Genomic DNA, 20,594 nt, shown 5'->3' on the forward strand with positions numbered 1-20,594 from the left:
TTAGACTACGTTATTGAATACTTGCTAATAATATAAGCAGGTGCAGATCATTCCCAACGATTCTGCCAAAATGGACACCACGACAAAGCTACCCTCATGGTGGATAAATATAAATATGTTAAATGTATTTTCATTGTGTTTGTTGTGTGAAGACAAAGATAGTTGTCTGTTCTTTGGAAACAAGTTCCTACATGCAGCAAACTGCAGTAGAGTGAAAACCGTTGCAACATGTGATTGTTGGCTTGGCTGTTGAATTACTGAAGGAATCTGTCACCAAGCAGATAAAACTCAACTAAACTCGCCTAAAGCCTGATTAGTTACCTAGACAAAGCCCATACTGCGTGCACAATGAATGGCACAACAATTATGCACAAGCAGGAGCAGAACATAATCCATGGATGGTTTCAAGAGTTCACACAGTTGGATCCTTCCCAAACCTCATCATTGCATGAGTTGCCAGCATTGAACCCCTGCGAGTCATTTCAACAAGTCGACCAAAGAGTGGCAGCTTTACTGTCTCCTTGCTCAAAAGAGGCTTCTTGTTCCACCTATACACATATTATGCAGAATCTCACATCACTATCTGGCTAATATGAACACAAAAACATATCTGAAAACGTTGGATAGTTTGAGATGTGATGAGAATAGATACCAAACACACTACTTACCAGACTCTACAACCCAGGCACAAGTAAGTTTAGAAGTACAAGCCTTCTTGCGCACTTAAACTTGTATTCTAGAAATTAGACTAAAAAAATATAGGTAAAAATATCTCTCTTCTAGGTAAATTATATTTTGAACAATTGAATATGTGAAAAGTTAAGTGCTAACAATTGAATATACGGTTTCTGATTCTTATGTCCTTATCAGATCAAACCAAAAATTAATTAATTTTTCTGGTAGACAACCGGGTTTGGAATATCATAATAATGGTAGAAATTGAGTTACTACTGTTTTGGTATTCTTTTCTTCTATACAAAACTCCATAATTTACAAGTGTAATTTATTAATTCCTTTCCATTTGTATCTGTTCTGCTTGTTGCAAATTACCGTTTGAGTATACAACTCTCTCTTGATTCCTCTGTTCATACGGATTTCATACATTACATATATGGTTTATGGTCAGGTTAAGCATTCCTAAATCTATCTGTGCTCCCCATATAATTAGGCTCAACTAAAAGGTTAATATTTATCGGCCTATTGTTAACTATAGTCCATCTCTGAACCTTCGAATCTCTTTGCCCCACTAAGCATCTTTTCAGTCATCTCCCAGTCTGGCATCAGGCTCAACACAATACTGTATAAACTAGACCTACAGCTCATTTCTAGTTTTATATATATGTTCTGACAGGTACATTTCAAGTAGGAATTTATGCTTTTGTTTAAGCTAAGTTAATTTGTACAACTTTGAATCATAAAGCCAAACTGCCTAATTTCAAAAACATGTCAACAACATTGGGTTTTCAAAATTTCTTAGAAAAAGCCAGTCAGGGTAGTATGTAGTACTCGGTTTAAGAATTCAGAAAAGCATTAACACAATTTTAAGAGACATTGAGATGGCAGAAAATAGTTCCATACACCAAACAGAGAAATAGTAAGTGGACTAACTCTCAGACAACCCAACTTCATGGGTGGGAAAACTGCTCTGAAAATTGAATAGTTTGGTAGGAAATTATATAACCACTGTCTTCCATACCACAGCAAAAAAAAAAAGGAAAAAAAAAAGAAGAGGAAAAAGTGGCTCCAATACAATTCCCCACATGCTGAGTTTTGATTTGCATTGAATTACATAGCAAGTACCCTCCAATTAAGTCTAATAAAGATAACACTAAATACCCTAATTGATGGGTTCCTTAACGGTACCAAATTCTGAGAGTTCCACAAACATTATTCAAAACATATAGTATGTCCTTTATTTGCTGTAAAGTGATTATAACTTCAAAACTTACTAAGCACATTTTAAGTTCATGAATAACATGAAAAATTCATTAGAAGAGGATATATTTTACAACACAACTGGAAAAAATTATAACAGGGAAAAGTACTGGTTGTAAAAGACAGTGCTTTCAAAATACAGCAAATGTCTCCATGTATCATGGTGTTCTTCTCCGAAGCCAAGATATACTAATGATCGGATGGAACACAGTAAAAAGAAAGAGCTTTAGAGCATACCAATCTTCATGACGAACAACTTTGCCATCCACAATATACAACTTGATGAGTGATATCACATCTATGTCTTTCCCCAAGAACTTGTAGTGCTGCTTGTTGTCAATCAATATCTGTATTTGAATGCAGAGATTAAAAAAGAATCAACCCAAGCTAATTATTTAAAATAAGGAAAAAAACTTAAACTTGATGACAGTAGCAAATTATAGTTTTAAACCTCTTGCTTTCCTGGTGAAATTACATTTTCTTCAATGCTATATTCGACAATTCTTGATTCACTAAAGACCTGGAGATCATGGGGGAGAGTAGCCAAGTCTGTCAGACAATACTGAAGAATAAATGGACTACCTAGAACTCAATAAGACTCAGTTCAAAGCAACTATTTAAGGAACATCTCACTTCTATTGCATCCAAGCAACCAGTTTAAACTTCAACTAAAATGAGATTTGATATCAGTTTCCTTTGTATATGTAACATTTAGCTTTTGCAAATTCTGTTGCATGATGATATTCTCCATATGAGTCAGATAAACTCCACACTCAATTTTCATAAAAAATTACTACAATAGTTGTGGCCCTGTATACGTGCAAGCACTGGGGTATCCACTGAGCATCATCCCAAATTCTACTCTGCTTGGATACCAAACAGTTTCATGAAGCCGTATTGTCATAGTATCGAACTAACAGCTTCAGTAAACTTTCAATGCATTTCAAGTATGATTGTATATAATGTCAGCCATTAGCATTCCTGCATTTTGCATGAATATGTTAGACATGGCCGCGGGGCAAAGGGCTAATTCCAATTTTGACCAAAGGATGGAAGTCCAGAGCAAAACCAACAGTACGTTTCAACCAAAATGTGTATTGGTACAGTACACTTTACAATCTCATAATTCCTCGTTAGTTTCCCCATAAAAATCGCTACAATTATCAGAAAACTTCCACAAATAGAACGTGCAGATTAAGTTTAAGACATAGGCCTCCAAAAAATGATGTTTGACAAGAAGCAAAGTGATAACCAACAAAGAAATAAGACAAACCTTGGAAAGTGAATAGAATGCAGACTTTATCTGCTTCACCCTGAACATTCAACCATATAAATCATGTAAAACAGTGTTTCATAATAAGTAAATACCAAATTAATCAATGATACCAAGAAATAACTTGTGGCTATTTTGATAAGGTTAAAAAGAATTTTGATGAATCCATTGCAAGAGACTATCCATTCAATTGTAAAGTTTTGTATGTATCATCGAGCTCGTATTTCTTCTCAATACAGACTAAATAAAACCAACACCCACCCTTTAGCACACATGAGCGGATCCTCAAAAGAAGCATCTGGAGCATAAATTTCAAAGTCGCGAGCTGTTGCACAAGATCCATATCTGAAACAATCAGTGACATTAACTCTTATGAGAACTGTGCAAAAATTAGTGTGGATTTTTTTTTTAATTAGACGGAGGACCACACATAAAAAGAAAGAGATAGAGAGATCTAAAACAAATAGATAGATGTCCCGGTTGAGAATGATTTAGAAAACTAAAGGAAACCTTATATATGCCGTGCCAAGAACAAGGGCTATAAGAGTTTGCATGGAAGGAAGGGGGGAGAGAGAGAGAGACTCACAGGTGCAGAATATGAGGAATGATATCATTGAAATTGAATTTTCTGGGACTATATTCGCACGCTTCTTTGCAACACAATTCCCGCAACTGATCACGTTTGGCTTCAAGACCCCACAGAGCATACCAACAGTCAGAACCATATTTACAAGCATAAAACCGGCTAGTCTCATATTTACAATCTTGATCGTTACACCTACCCCCCAAACAATATCTCGATCGTAATCAATACCAACAGTTAATTTAAGAAGAGAATAACAGTTACGACGTACCTTGTGAGACTTTGGCCATGGCGGATTCTGGGACTTCTTTGGCTTCCAGATAGGTCGTGATCTGATTGAGAAAGCAACGAGAGAATGAGGCGCTCAGAACGAGAGAAGGAAGCAGAAGAAGAAGCAACGGCCAACGGTAAAGAAGGTCTCATGGCTTCATGGCACGCAACGTGGCGACATTTCTACCATTTGTCGTTCTTGGTCCGGCGTTTCACTTCGCCACTTGGACTTTTCTTTTTTCTATTTCTGGCCTTTATTTTATTTATATAATTTGTTGATAATTACAGCACCAGTAATTTCTAAAGAGTATTGCTTCCTCGATAAATAAATAAATGAATAATGAGTATTGATTTTTTTTTTTATGAGTAACTTCTTTTTTATTTTATTTTATTATATAAGATATATCATATTTATTATCATTGAATGATCAAGATGATCATTGATAAAAGTAGTGCTACTCTGCCGCCTGCAAGTATCCACTCAATGTGCCGTCCAGTACAAATTATATTTTTCTTTTTACGTTTTATTTCAAAATTTTTTTAAACGTGTTTAAAAATTTTTAAAAAATAAAAAAATATAAATACACTAATAGTCAATTTCTTAACCATTAAGAATAAAAATTAAATACATGAGCAGTCAAAATGATGGGATAAATTGAGGAGACTTAATAGCATGATTCATAATGATAAATATGTAACATCTTACATAATATGACGGGAGTGAGAGATGATAGTGTGATGTGTAATTTTTTTTATTTATTTATTGTATTATGAAATGTTAAGAAAATATATATAATTGAGTAATGCTACATACAGTCGTGGAATGCGCAAACACCGTGCAGTCGCTTTGAAAAAGAGTGGGGTCCACTATTAAAAAATTAATTTCTTTTTAGGTGGGTCCCTTATTTATTCACTTTTTTCAAAGCGACTGCACGACGACTGCACGCTCACGACTGCAAGTATCATTTCTCTATATAATTTATGCAAGAGAATGCCTATGGTCCGACTCGTTAGATGGTAGCAATAAAATATTCTCTTTGCAAATGATATAATAGTGCAAAAATTCTACGTGAAAGTCTTATATTATATATTTTTACTTAATTAATATGTAATTTATCATTTTTACCTGATGTATAAGACCTATTTATAGCATTCTTATTATAGTAATGTTAGTAAGAGCTCATCATTATTAATGCTCATTGGCTTATTTATTTATTTCCTTAATTTCACTCACTCTAATTATAGACATTAGTAAGGTTAAATAAATATTTTTCTCAAGAATAAATATACCAAGTCTAATTCTCTACTCAACGCATCTCTCTTGATTTCATCTAAGTAATTAAGTACATCTGTCAATTTTTTGTTAAAAAGGTAATGTTTTTTCTCTAGGTAATTAAAAAAGTAATAGAAGAGCAAGTTTGTTTGGAAATATATCTCATTCCAATATTTTTATTTCATCTTATTCTATTTCATTTTTAAATATAATTAAATTAATCATTACAACTTTTTTAAACTTTCAAATAAATTTTTTAATAAAAAAATCAACTTTTTCAAATACTAACAAAAAGATAATATTATAAAACTATATTTTAATAATATTTTAACTTTATAATTTTTTTTATTTAACTTGTTTTCTCATTTCTCAAAATCTAAAAAATACTCAACTCAAATTATTCACAAATTATCTTACTATTATTTATTAAATTTTAAACTCATCTCACTCTCCAAACGAAATTTATTGGAAATCAATCTTTAATTGATTGATATCAAGTATAAGCCATTAGTCAATTAAATATTAATATATTATATTCCGTTAATTTTCTAACAAAAATTTGATAGAATTATTTAATTATGTATTGTTTTAAAAGTTTTGATATTAATTTTATGAAAATTTAAAAACGAGACTTTCAAAATGATATCAACGTGAATGGTAAAGACTAAGAAGAGGTTTGGATTCAAAATCCACTTTAATTCATTTCAATTAATTTCATCATTATAATTTTTTTAAATTTTCATGTAAAATATAATAAATAATTTAATTTTTATTCTATTATTTATAAATTATCTCAATTTATTTTAATTTATCTCTAAATTCAAACATTTTCTAAAGAGTATTGGTTTTAGATAGGCCAATGGAGTACAGCATTTAAAGTTAAGAAACTCCAGAGAGGGCTTAGGGGCAGGAGATGTCGGACCATATAAAATAACAGTCCAATTATATGGCTGATTTCTGTAGGCCCAAAACCTCCAGGCCGTGACTCCGTCGTGCAGAAGTAAGACTAGAGCAGACGACAGGGGGACCAAGTCACCAAACTCAAAACTCAAAAGCAAGCAAGCAAACGCCGGAGAAATCTCAAATTCTTTACAGTGATCTGCTCCATGTCCACCCTCTCCTTCTTTTGACTTTTTACAAAGAATCTCTCTTCTCGATCTTTCAAACAAAGGAACAGAACAGGATTAAGGACACGAGGAGAAGAAGGGGATGGGGGTAGCAGTGGGCATGGATTCACTGACCGAGAGAGCCGCTATGATGAGAGAGTCGCTGCAAAAGAGCCAGACCATCACCGACAAAGTCGTCTCCATCCTCGGCTCCTTTGACCACCGCCTCTCTGCCCTCGAGACTGCCATGCGTCCTACTCAGGTCCCACCGCTTCTTTCTCCCCTTACCCCATCTTTACTTTACGTTTGGATTCCCCGGAAATATACTCGAGGAAAATACCCACAAAATATCTGTATAAAAGAACTGCCCTTGTTTGCGGTTGGATCCGAACCAATTTGACTTCCATTTTACTTTGGAAGTCCAAGAGAAAGAAAGAGCAAGACCCGTGATTTTGTTTTTGTTTTTTTTTTGTCCCCTTTTATCGGGTATCAAACAGCGATCGGGGGTTTTTCCTTTAGAGCCATTTTGTGATTTTCTTTTCTGACTGCTTGATAGTGGGAATAATTTTGTATTTACAGATTAGAACACATTCTATTAGGAAAGCTCACGAGAATATCGACAAGACTTTGAAGGTTGCTGAGGTTTTACTGGCGCAATTCGATGTTTCTCGTCAGGTTGGTTTCAAAGATTTTCTACTCTTCCTGTTATTTGTTAGATCGCCCAGAATAGTTTCTTGTTCTTTTTTCTTCACTCTAAATTTAATGGTAGGAATTTCCCGGACACTTGGTGGCAATAAAAAAAAATGTGATGGTAGGGATTGGTAACTTGAATTACAATCTTAGTTAGGCCGCACTCACCTATCTAGGACCAAATTCATTGATTTTTATTTTTTTTCCTTTCAATTAAATTTTTTGCCCCTCTGATGTTGAGCTACTGATTATTTCACTCAAGGGAATAAGATACAGATCTGTAATGATAAACTTCTATTTGTATTCTTAAGATTCAAAACACCATGAGAGCTATTCGAGGTAGCCTCTGCCTCCAATACATTCCAGACTTAAGAAATTTCCAGATGAAAAACTCTCTGACTTTCCTCCCCCTATATAACAGAAAGATTTTTTTTTTTTAAGTAAAAATATTGTATATATCAAAAGGAGAAACCAATTATACTGAATGTATACAAGAAAACACCTTGCCCAAAATGACCCAAAAAGCCCATAAAAAACCAACCCAAAGTATATAACAGAAAGATGCTCACCACCCCATAACAGAAGGCGTGTAAATCTAACTTAACAGCTACAAATGAAAATGAGGCTCACAGCCATCAAAACTAACCATTTAACACTACTGACTTACTAACTCAAAACGCACGTTCAGGACAGGACCAAACGCAGCGTTCCATTTATTCCAACAACAAGGATTAACGGACATCGCTTTGGCTTCCAGCTTGCACTTCTCCTCTTCAACTCGCAATGGCTCCGTTTCAGAGCCCCTTTACTTCATGAACTCCCCCTCACTTCACTTCAGTTCTCTTCATGCCTTCAAGCCCTTCATCCTCTTCATGTCCTCGAACCCTAGGGCCCCTAACATCTGATGAGCTTTCTCTTAAGTCCTGCTTGAGGGCTGTTCAGGGTGCAATTCAAATGTCCATCGAACTGACATCATCAGTGAGGTTAGATGGCTTGTTGGCTTACAAAGCGAGAGTTAATGAGTTACCTGTTTTGTTGAGGAGATCGAGAGAGGGATTGATCGAGAAATGCCCACCTCCAAAGCAGGTCTCTTGTCATTAAAAAATACTGGGCTTCTTGTGGAGAGAGTGAACAAATATTGGGGGAGGATGAGGTTGGCAACTAGGGTTGGGTATAGTCACATATCTTTAATTCCACCACCCGAGTTGATGAAGTTTGCAGACTCTATTGCCATGTATGCTTGACACTTGGCATTGTTCATGTACTTGATTGCCAATTTGCCATGTACACTTGCTTCTTGGCATTGTTTCTTCCTCTCTAGAAATTCTATTTAGATAATCTGGGGCTGGTAATTCTGACGACGGGACCAAAGAACCGCCCGTACATCAGATGTATGTAGCCTATGAATGCATTTATATATTTTCCGAGACAGTGCAACTGCAACATGTCTTTTATTGGTTAAACTCCGAACCCATATAACGTGTCCCCATTGCACCGATTAGGTAAATCATCAGTTTTTGACCGATGAGATGTTGCCTCTAGAAATTGTTTACACTAAGGGTACAAGAATTCAATTTTCTATTATTTAGTGGTGTTGGTTGGAAAATGGGTGGACAGTAGTATGATTTTAGTTTCTGACCTTGTAGTGTTTGAGGTATATGTGTAGTTTACTTTCTGTCCATGATTGTTCCCTTATGATGTTCTACTCTTTTACTTGTATGACTGTTGATATATTTTCATGTAAATAAATAGGCAGAGACAAAAATACATAGAGGGCCACATGAGGACTTGGAGAGTTATCTAGAAGCAATCGGTCAACTAAGAGGCAACATTCAGTTTTTTAGAAGCAAAAAAGGCTTTAAAAGTAATGATGGGGTCCTCAACAATGCAAACAATCTACTTGCAAAGGCTATTTCAAACCTAGAAGACGAGTTCAAGAAGCTCTTATTGTCTTACAGGTTTGTATTTTCATGTTCATTGATTCTTTGGCATTGCATAGCTGGTTCTTATGCACGGGTACTGTTAATTCTTTTGCTCCTATAATCACCAAATACCCATATGTCACTATTAGATAATTTGACAGTGCCAGTTCTGCGCCCTGACAGTGACATTTATGCTCATGGAATTAATAATTCTTATGTTTGAAAGGAAGCTAAGCCCTGTGGGCCTGTGGAACAGTCAATTGCTCCAGCTTCATCTCACAGCTAACATAAATCATCTCTAGGGCAAGATAAAAAAAAAAAGTTTATTTGAAGTTTATTAAGCAACAATTGAGTTGGAGTCCATAGTGGCTAGTTTTTTTTTTTTTTATCGGTAATCAAGAAATTTTATTCATAATAATAGGCAAAGCCCAAGTACACAGGTAGTATACATGAGAAGTACCTAACTAGAGTTTACAACTGAAAGTAGAAAGTCATGGACATTTAGTCCATTACAAACAATGGTCCCCGCCCAAGAAAATAATGTTTTAAAGAAAAAAGCTTTCAGCTCCTCCATTGTTCTCTCGTGGTTTTCGAAGCTTCTATCATTTCGCTCCTGCCAAATACATCAACACATACATATGGAGACCATTTTCCAGATTGCTGCAACTTGTGAATTTCCTCGGAGACCTCTCCAGCATGCTAGAAAATCCACCAATCTACGGGGCATGACCCATGATAATCCAAGTCCTATAAAAAAATCAGCCCACATGGTCCTGGCCACCTCACAATGTAGAAACAAATGGTCAACTGATTCACCATCTCCATACTGGCTAGTTACCAAGATGATTTGCCTTTATGAGAATCATATGCACTCTTTATATGCATAATGCATTTTTTATTGCTGCCGATGACATCGGCATAAGAAACATGGTCATGTCATGAATCACTCTTTATAAGCTCCAGGTATGTTGTTTAATTCTGAATTTTTTGGGGTGGGATTTGGAAATTTCAGTAAACCTGTGGAGCCTGATCGTCTTTTCGATGGCCTTCCAAACTCATTGAGACCATCTTCAGAATCTCCTGGGCACCAGGGCGACTCTAATGGCAAGAATCCTTCCAATAACCACTCTGAGCACCAGAAAAGCAACTTAGAAAATGCTGTTTACACTCCTCCAACTCTTATACCACCACGGATCCTACCACTGCTCCATGATTTGGCTCAGCAAATGGTTCAAGCTGGTCACCAACAGCAGTTACTCTTAATTTACAGGTAAGAAGCTCAAACTCTGGTAGGTAAGATGCATTACTTGTCTTTCTTTGTATTGTCATCTCATCAAACTGTCCTCATGAGAAGAGATTTACTATTTTGAATCTTGTTTGTGCAAATCTCATTGCAGTTTAGTGTGCTCATGCAAATTTTGTTGCAGTTTTGTTTTGATGTAGAATATTCTTTCATGGTAAAGGTTCCACATACATAACTACTATGCAGACATATTTATATGTACATGTATATAAACAACATACATATATACACATCTGTGTGCTTGTGTATAACTTTTTTGAAGTTTACATATTAAGATGTTTAACAATATACCACTATTTTATTTGGTTTAGGGATACCCGCTCTTCTGTTTTGGAAGAAAGCCTTCAAAAATTGGGAGTTGAAAAGCTTAGCAAAGAAGATGTTCAGAAGATGCAATGGGAGGTCTTAGAGGCCAAAATTGGGAATTGGATTCACTTCATGCGTATTGCTGTAAGTATCTGTCTGGAATCTGAGCAAATTCTGCACATCTATTGTTCTGAATATATGGTAATGGTTGAACAGGTCAAACTGCTTTTTGCTGGAGAGCGTATAGTTTGTGATCAAATATTCGAAGGCTTCGATTCTCTCACGGATCAGTGTTTTTCTGAGGTTACTTCAAGTAGTGTTTCAGTGCTACTTAGCTTTGGGGATGCGATTGCCAAAAGCAAGAGATCCCCTGAGAAGTTATTTGTACTTTTGGACATGTATGAGATAATGCGGGAGCTTCATTCAGAGGTATAGTTAATTTCTCATCTACAAAGGCATGCACTAAGTATTCATTTTAATTTGATTTGTGGGCTGAAACTTTGAGGGATCTTTTTGGGGGCTGAGAGAGAGAGGAGAGAGAAACACTCGTGAGAAAACACCCGTGTGAGAGATACTATCTCGTCGCTGCCTTGGCCGGCGAGTGGTTGCTCACCACCGGCTCAGACATCATCGCCAAGCCCTGGCGATCTCACGGAGGGTTTTTCGGAGCTGGTCATCCCGCCGGCGAGAGATACACTTGTGCGTAAGGTGTATTACTTGTAAGAGAGAAATCCATTTCGCCGTAAGCTAGGCTGGCGAGTGGCTCCCTGCGGCACAGAATAGACCGACGGACCCTCGACGTCTACGCCAAGGATCGTCCGGCATTGGTCACCCCTCCGGTGACCTAGTTTTCTTCTAGATCCATTTCTGGGATCTATTTCTGGCGGCCGTTCTGCCGCCACCCACCCTTACCAGAGAGAGACACAGCACGGTCGTCACAGATAAAGCCGACGGACCCAGGCGACCTCGCTGAGGGCTGTCCAGCGTCGGTCCACCCTCCGACTACCTAGATCTCGTTGTGTCGTCTTTCAGAGCACTTCGGTGAACCTCCTGACGACTCTATTGGTCTTGCTGTCGACACAGACCGAGTCGACGCTCTCTGGCGAGTCTTCAGGGAGTACTCCGGCGTCAAGCTTTGAGTTTGAAGCCGTTGGTCTTCAGCAGTGGTCCTTAGTCGTGTATTTGTGTAGCAGATTTCTGATCTGGTCTCCATGTGATGATGAATGACTGTTGAAGGAGGAATGTTGGTCAGTACGGGTTCTTCTATGGTGTTAGTCATAGAATCCAAATCCTTCACTTTGGTGAAGGAGGGGCATATGTTGGCCATTACTGAAAGGGGTCGAAGGGTGATTTCTAAGTTGGTTTTGGGTTCAACAATAGTGCAGTGGCTAGCTAAGGCCATGGAAGTGTGCACAAAGGATGAAAAACAAGATTTTTTCTCCACTACCCTAGAAGGTAGACGCAGTTTCACGGCACACCGTTGCTCAAATGCTCGAGGACGTTATATGGCAGTAAAAGAGTATGGTGGTGGTGGGAGAAGGAATTTTATTTTCATTCCTAAGGAGGGGGGCAATGGTTGGAGAAGGATGGGGGAGGCGTTGCGTGGTTTGGAAGGACAAGGTGCTGCAGGACGTGGCACTGCTAGGGAGTCGCGTAGCAGACATGTTGGTGGCGTGTTAGCGAAGGAAAACTTTGAGGTGCACAAAGATCCTAGTACATCCTCAGTGGTGAGGCGATCGTATGCGGTAGCTCTAAAGACGGGTCATGCTTCGGGAGTTCAGAGTGAAAGGGATCCGCAAATCACGTCTCAAGACCAGCTTGTTGAGATGCACAATTCCTTAAAGGAGATGGAAACCCAACTTGTCGAGCTGAAGGCAACAGTAGCTTTCTTGTCTTCGAAAATAGACCGGCTTTCAGTTGGAGGCAACAGGTTGTAAGAAACAAGATAGGCCCGAATCATTTAAACCGAGTTAAAAGGAAAAAGGAAGATCGGATTCGGCTTTGTCCCTATTTCTAGATCCAGGAGAGTATGGCGGGTCAAAAAGAAATCCGGGTTGTTTGAAGCAGGGTCTACATCGGGTATCGGCATAGAGACATCAGTAATGGAATGTCATTCGCCTCATGTAACACAGGATAGACCGATAGTCGGCACTACACCCTTGGTCCCCGAAGCTCCCTCGTCAGAGTTGAAGGAAAATAGTGTACCAAGGTCTGAAGGAGATGTAGGAATCCCAGATGTGAAGGGACTTGTCGTCACCTCAGAATCTCCAATGGGGGACCATGATACCATTGGAGCGAACCAATGGAGTTGCTGGAGAACCAAAGGGTTTGACATTGGTGCCTCATGTAGATGAATGTCTAGAGTCCAGAGTGCAATTGGATATTGTGTCTGGGGATAATGATGCTCCCCTGGTGTCTCTTCCACCAATAGTGGACTGGATTTTGCCTAAAGTTAACAAGATTCAGCAGTTTGTGGGAATTTCACATGGAGGATATGAAGACCAATTCAATGAACTAATCACTGCGATTGAGGCAAACCACACGCTTGAAACCAAAAGTTTCAAGAAAAGCAGGGAGTTACAGTGTCTTTCTTGGGTAATCAACTACGACGCTAAGGGCGGTAGCTCAACTAGAGTGAAGTCTAAAGGGAGGACATCGTGAAGACGGGGGAATCAAGGGTTTGGGGTTGGGTGTTCGGGTAGAGTTTTAGTTCTACGAGAAACAAGGGTTGGGGACCGGTTTGGTGTATTTTGGATTGTTCTTTTCACGGGCTTTCTGGGTCATTTTGGGCAATGTGTTTTCTTGTATACATTCAGTGTACTTAGTTTCTCCTTTGATATATAATATTTTTTACTTATAAAAAAAAAAAAAGTAGTCACCATGGATAACTAGGTTACCAAGTATACATGGTCCAATCGAAATTGTCTGCTACTTTTGTCGAGGAACTCATCTGGATAGTTTTCGGTATAAATTAATTTGATTATTTAGGCAGTGTCAGGTTTAAGTATGATTTTTTAAATCACCCGCACCCCTTTCCTTCCAACTTGTTGATGTTCCATATGTCGAACATATACAAATGGATTTGCTTGTAAGAGCATTAGCATTGGATTATGCAAATGCAAATGTAAAATTTGCATAATATTTGCATAATATGACATGATTTTGCATTTGGCTATTTCACTCAAAATTAATTCTCACATTAGATTATCCATCTATTAGCCAAAATAATAATAAAATCTTATTAGTTTAATATTTTTGTTATTTTTTTACCTAATTTATTTTAATCATATTTTGCAATTCTACAGTCCATATCTTAATTAATAATCAAATTATTATTAAATTATTTAATCTAATTGCACCAATTCAAGCAAAACATATGACCTCTATTTTAAGAATCCGAAACAGAGCACCCTAACCGTTCTCTCCCACACCGTGAAGCTCCACCCTGCACAGCCATGCACCACTAGTAAAACCACCGTATGTCAACTCTACAGTAAGGACTTCATAGCTACTTGACTTTAAAGGAAACTGGTGAGCTAACCTTTCATCACTAGGAACACTAATCACCTCTTTTTTATCTCATCACTTCAACTTATGCAGAAATCAAAATCCAAGAACCAACCTTTAGACGGTGACACCCATTGTTGATGTTGCATTGTGCGAAGACTTGCTGCATTCCTAGGATTCTAACCATAATTTGCACCAAATGATACCCAAAAACTACCAACTACATCTTAATGTTCACACGTGAAATTTTCAAAACACCCAACATCAATAGTACTTGTTTTCACATGAACCGACTCTTAGCATGAATGAATATTTGTTTTAAAGAGAGAATCCATCAATACGTTACCCTTATGTAACCAATAACCTATAACAAGCTAACTCAAAGTGATTGATGAAGTAAATTAAAATGCGCTAGTAACTTTCAATTAGTAAAACCCATAAGTTATTTTTTCAACCAAAACCATATACTAGAAAAGAAAATGCAGATCTACATCAAGTTTCAATATAAAAATGGTCAAACAACGAGTTTCAACCTAACATAACAGATCCAACAGCAATTTTCATGTCAGAAATGAAATTCCTTCAAAACCCAGAATTCATATTTGCCTAAAAACCACAAATAGGCTGAAGAACTAATGAGATTACGATAGCAGAAAAAAAAAAGACCATGAATACCGAAAGCATATAGAAGGTTAAACAAAAGTAGTGATTGCATGCACTAACTCTTGATAAGCAGAGAGTATGAAAACAGAGGCGAAGAGAACTCTCTCAAGAAACGAAGCGAAAGCCATCGGAGAAAGAGAGAGAGGAAATCTAGGTAAAGGCCTGAAGTCTTCTCTGTCTCTCATGTGGCCACCGCATCCTGTCTGAAGAGGGACGGATGGGCAGAAATTGGAGAGAAGTGGGAAAGATATGGGGGACTATGTGCAGAAATTGGAGGGAAACGGAGAGAAGAGGGAGAGAAAGAGGGGGCTTGGGAATACGAGGGAAAGGGGAGAGAGGGGAGTTAGAGTTTGGACCATATTTTTTTAATAAAATATTCATTTGATCTATCTACAGTGCTGATCCAAATATGACCGGTGGGAGGAGATTACTGTAGCTCAAAGTCATAATATTATGCATTTGGCTAATCCAATGCTGACATTTTAAAGATAAATTATGCAAATATTTGCAAACACTAGCATTTGGATAATCCAATGCCAGTGCTCCAATGAAGTGCGCCTATATGTTTTCTTTGAGCTGCTGCTTTTTGTTGATACTAGTGATTGTATAAAACTATTGCTCGTTTCTAAATTGAAGAAAGAAATTGAATGGATTTTGAGGGGCAGGAGAAGAATAGAAATTTGAATCTGTTTCTGTTTTAGTTTTCCTGTTTTCTAGAGTGTAGTAGGTATTTCCTTTGTATACTTCCTGTATGCTTGGGTTATGCCTATTCATGATAATAAAATTCTTATTAATTATAAAAAATAATAGAAATTCTGTGGGTAGCTACGTTCTCAGCTTGATTTATTCTTTGATGCTTTATATAAATCCTTAGAGATCTAAATTTTAATGTTCTTTGATTTTGAAATCCCGTACACAAGTTTCTCTTTTGTTTTCCTCCAATTTAGAGGAGGTTTGGTTTTTATTTTTTACTATTTTTTGTGCATGTGATGATATTTAATGGAGATATTTCAATAATTTTGATTCTCATTTTTTTCTTACATCTGTAATGCCTCACTTCTTTTAAAGATTTCAAGGTTTTCGTAGGTTCTTGTGCTTATTAGCAATTATCCTTTCAGCTGAGTAATATTTCAATGATGCTACAATATCAATTTAAGAACTGAATTTATTTGCAGATTGAATTGAAATTCAAAGGTAAAGCTTGCACTGAAATAAGAGAAGCAGCCTTTGGTTTGACAAAACGGCTTGCACAGACAGCTCAGGAGACTTTTGGGGATTTTGAAGAAGCTGTTGAAAAAGATGCAACTAAAACTGCTGTATTGGATGGAACTGTCCATCCTTTGACAAGTTATGTCATTAACTATGTGAAGTTTTTGTTTGAGTAAGTTCAGCTAACCTTGGATCAGGATAAAATATAGTTTCATACATGATAGTATATTCTAGTTGCTGATGATTGAGATATTAAAGCCAGAGATTTAAAATCTTCAATGGTCACTTTGTTTATTTTCTTTTATTATTTCATTATATGTTTTTCCCTTTTTCTTATAGTTTCAGCTTAACGATTCTGTTATATCTATTTTAACTAAACTTGTTAGGGCACTGAGTTTCCATGGCATCACTAAATCATTGGTTTTCATGACATGTTTAAAACATGAAGCTCCGTTTCTGATTTATAAAAAAAATGTTTAAAACATGAAGCTCTGTTTCTCTTCTCTTGTATTTATCTGTTTACGTTACTGAATTAGCAATTGAGGAATTAATCAATGAACTGTAAAATATTTCTCATTAAATTGGCACATATTTTATGATGTTCATCTTAATTCTAGTATGTCAAGATATATAAATGTGTGTTACTTTCTGAGATTCATTTATTTTTTCAGTAGTCTTTACTCGCGGTCTTTTACTCGCAGTAAACTTTTGCTGATTTAATACTGCAGTTTTCTAAGATTAACTTGAAGATGTTGACCAAACTTTTACAGCTACCAGTCAACCTTGAAGCAACTTTTCCAAGAATTTGATAACAAAGATGGAACAGGTTCACAGTTGGCCTCTGTAACAATGAGAATAATGCAGGCCCTTCAAACCAATTTGGATGGAAAATCCAAGCAGTATAGAGATCTTGCTTTGACCCATTTATTTCTCATGAATAATATTCACTATATGGTCAGATCTGTACGCAGGTATGTCATGTATATGTATTTTTTTGAGTTTTTACAAGCTTTTCTTGCCTGTGAATACGATGCTTGTTTACATTTGTTTTCAGATCAGAGGCCAAGGATTTGTTAGGGGATGATTGGGTGCAAAGACACAGGAGGATAGTGCAGCAGCATGCAAATCAATACAAAAGGAATGGTTGGGCAAAGGTAGTGTTCTACTGACCCTATTGAACTGAACCACAATATCTGAACCATTTATTGATCTGGAGCTTTGGCTGATATTGCTTGGATCTGTTTTGGGTAACAACATTCTATCATTTTATCTACTAAAACGTATCAAATTGTTTAAAAACCTGTCAAAAAATTTTATGTACTAAAACACAGTTCTGTAACTCTGTTAACGATTCAGCTGTAGAGCCTCTTTTTCCTCTTTTATTGAATAGACACAAGCATATCTGTACACATACACTCAAGCTAGTGCCACTTAATAATGTATTGATTCTTATTGATGCCATCTTGCTTAATATGTGTGTGTGTGTGTGTGTGTGTGTGTATTTATGAGCATAGGACCACGGCTTTTATCGTTGTTGCCTTGGTCTCTGGACATGGAAAGCTTGAATGTTTGTAGGTAGCTCACAGATCTTACGGACTCAAAGGAAATGCCTTCTTTACCAAAGTTTTCCGTCAATAGATAATTACTAATTCTATTATCATATAACCAGGGTTTACAATGTGAATACTACAGTGCACATGCAGGGATTGATGACTAAAATTCTTTTTGACAAGTAATGATGACTAAAGTTCTAAAAAAGAAAAGGTGATATTGGGATTAATGTATGCGTCATAATAACTTCATGCCAATGTGCCTTCTTGACCCAAGTTTTACAAATCAAATGATGCTATTTTCTGATGCAGCAATATAATTCAGTTATGCTTGGATGGCGTAAGTGTTTGAATCCACTGATTTATTTTATTTTATTTCTTCAACAAAATAAATGGTGTCTACACTTTTTTTTTTTTTTAAATTTTGGGGAACCTCTCCGAGGCAAGGCCTTTCGGACCCACCCCTGGAGAGTAAATCCCGGTCCCGTGCACCGCACCCTCGGAAGTTTCCCTACATGGAACTGGTATAGTGTATACACATATTACTTGTAAAAAACATACTTTTACCGTTTTGAAGCAACATTACTGTGAGAGGAGTATCCGTGTTGCTTCTTACCTGGATGGAGCTTTCACCTGACGTACCCATGTCAACGTTACTTGACATGAGTATATGGCTATCAGACAATCAGAAGTGGAAATTCTTTAAAAATAAGCAAACCTGGCATTTAGCATACCCCAGCCACATGCTGGTAAACTGGAAATCCTGTAAAGAATGATTGTTAAAAGTGATGGGAAATAAGTATTGCATATGTTGACGTGCAGATATGCTTTGATGCTATAGAAAAAGAGTGCTGGGTATGCACTTTGATTTTCTATAATTATATGCACAAAATATATTTAAAATTCCTCCTTTTGTTGTACCGATAAAATAATCCTTGTTTTGCTGTATTTTTATCACAGTTAATTTCAGTTCTTTACTCTGGAGTTTGTTTTGTCATGCTGTACTATGGCTGAAAATCAGAACACCCTTGTGAAAATAACCTGTCTTAACTTTATTTAATGCCTCTCAAGTGCTTATGTCATTTAAGATATTTATCTGGAAAGGAACTGGGTTTTTCCTTGCTAAATGCCAGGTCCTTTTCCTTTGCAGATTCTTCAGTGCCTCTCCATCCAAGGCCTAGCCTCGTCTGGGGGTGGGAGTTCGGTGGGTGTCGATGGAGGAAATAGTAGTGGAGCTTCAAGAGCGTTGGTCAAAGAGAGGTTGATGAGAAGTTACATCTTATGGACATTCCATTGTGGTATTTTTGTCCTCAACGTTTTGACCTAATGAGAGAACTGTGTTCTGTTATCAGGTTCAAGACATTCAATATGCAATTTGAGGAACTTCATCAAAAGCAATCTCAGTGGGCAGTTCCTGACACCGAGTTACGAGAGTCTCTCAGGCTTGCCGTTGCAGAAGTCTTGTTGCCGGCTTACAGATCTTTTGTAAAACGTTTTGGGTATGTTTTCTCATTTTTAAAGCAACTTACAAACATGTGTCCATACATGCAAGCATATGTGGTTGTGTGCGCATGTACTAAAGAAGACATATTTCATGATGTGTTATATTGCGAAATCAACAAGATATATTCTGAAGACTTTGTTCATCAGTAATTGATAACGATACACCTGAATATTGTGATTCTGTAAATGATTAAAAGAATCATATTTAACATGCTAGAAAAGCCTTTATAGAAAAAAAAAAAAAATGCTAGAAAAGCTCTTTGTAAGAGCTACAAATGACTCGGCACTGTTGCAAAACTATGTAAAATGAATATGATGCATTTTGTTTCCATTAAATGTCTAATGTAAAGGTTAATATAGTGTCATACTTTTTTGTTTACATGTGGTTTTTCATGTGTTACAGGCCTCTCGTTGAGAATGGAAAGAACCCTCAAAAGTACATCAAGTACTCGGCAGAGGATCTTGAACGAATGCTGGGTGAATTTTTTGAGGGAAAGAACTTGAACGAACCCAGGCGGTAGATTTGAACCATTTCTCATCGTGTTTCTGATAAGGCTGACCATTGAGCTTTGGTATGGTGGTACATATGTCACTCTCCTTTACTGGAGAGTCGTGGTTCAGTTATGGTGGTCACATGTATGTGCCTCTGAGTGCTGGTGAAAAAAAAAATAAAGAAATCAGATTATAATGTTTGCATTTGCTTTGTAAAATTCTGAATAATGGGGTGTCTCAGTGTCTGTTTCCATTCTCTCCTACGAGCAGCTTGTGTAGTTTGGTGTGGCATTGTTCGAGGCGTGTACGTGCAAACAGATATTTCGGTTCCAAAGTATACATATTTCCTTCCAACTTCTGTTTTTCAAATGTTATTACCATTGTTGTGGAATTTCATTTCTTAAGCAACAAATGAATTTGGATTCTTGTGCTGAAGGAAAACTAGCAATGGTTATTTTAAGATTACAACCTTAAATTATAAGAAAAATTCTACTCACACCACACATAATTTTTTTTTTCTCTTACTAAATATGTAATCTATACATGATGAGTAGATGAAATCAATTAGTTTATGAAGAATACAACCAAAAATAATTTTAAGAAAATTAAAAAATAAATAAATAAAAAGTGTGGTGTGTAGTGTGGGAGGATGATGAGTAGCAAAACTCAAATTATAAATAGGCACTAAATGATTTTTTCCAGATTATTAGATTGTAATTAGGTGTATCACTTTGCCTAGTTTCAATCTATTTAATAAAGTTTCTTACATATAAAAAAAAATGATTACTTCCAATTGTAATGTGAGGGATTCGTTTTGTCTTCTTACTTTGTTATTGATGCATGCACGATTTTTTTAATTATATTTTTTACAATCATGTTTAAAATTAAGATATTTATGTAAAATGATGTTATTTTTATGAGTTATTTTACAAATATACTCATTTAAAACATAATTTATAAAATATTATAAAAATGATTGAATGTCTATCATTTTATTTTTGTGTTATTT

General features: G+C 36.5%; 2 protein-coding genes across 2 annotated transcripts; one reads left to right on the forward strand and one right to left on the reverse strand.

The window, feature by feature from the left end:
- LOC109002166 lies at positions 1 to 4,301 on the reverse strand. Its single transcript, XM_018979803.2, has 7 exons — positions 4,063 to 4,301; positions 3,795 to 3,894; positions 3,470 to 3,553; positions 3,209 to 3,248; positions 2,387 to 2,455; positions 2,173 to 2,282; positions 1 to 548 (listed from the first exon to the last, which is right to left on the reverse strand). The coding sequence occupies exons 1-7, from the start codon at positions 4,079 to 4,081 to the stop codon at positions 413 to 415; spliced, it is 558 nt and encodes a 185-aa protein (XP_018835348.2). The 5' UTR covers positions 4,082 to 4,301; the 3' UTR covers positions 1 to 412.
- A 1,994-nt stretch (positions 4,302 to 6,295) lies between these two features.
- LOC109002167 (exocyst complex component EXO70A1-like) lies at positions 6,296 to 19,976 on the forward strand. Its single transcript, XM_018979804.2, has 12 exons — positions 6,296 to 6,702; positions 7,020 to 7,115; positions 8,883 to 9,088; positions 10,065 to 10,322; positions 10,667 to 10,805; positions 10,878 to 11,090; positions 16,007 to 16,212; positions 16,811 to 17,011; positions 17,095 to 17,194; positions 18,741 to 18,850; positions 18,943 to 19,089; positions 19,497 to 19,976. The coding sequence occupies exons 1-12, from the start codon at positions 6,544 to 6,546 to the stop codon at positions 19,612 to 19,614; spliced, it is 1,953 nt and encodes a 650-aa protein (XP_018835349.1). The 5' UTR covers positions 6,296 to 6,543; the 3' UTR covers positions 19,615 to 19,976.
- The last annotated feature ends 618 nt before the right edge of the window (positions 19,977 to 20,594 follow it).

The sequence above is a fragment of the Juglans regia genome, chromosome 14 (genome assembly GCF_001411555.2).
Source record: "Juglans regia cultivar Chandler chromosome 14, Walnut 2.0, whole genome shotgun sequence".
NCBI lineage: Eukaryota > Viridiplantae > Streptophyta > Magnoliopsida > Fagales > Juglandaceae > Juglans > Juglans regia.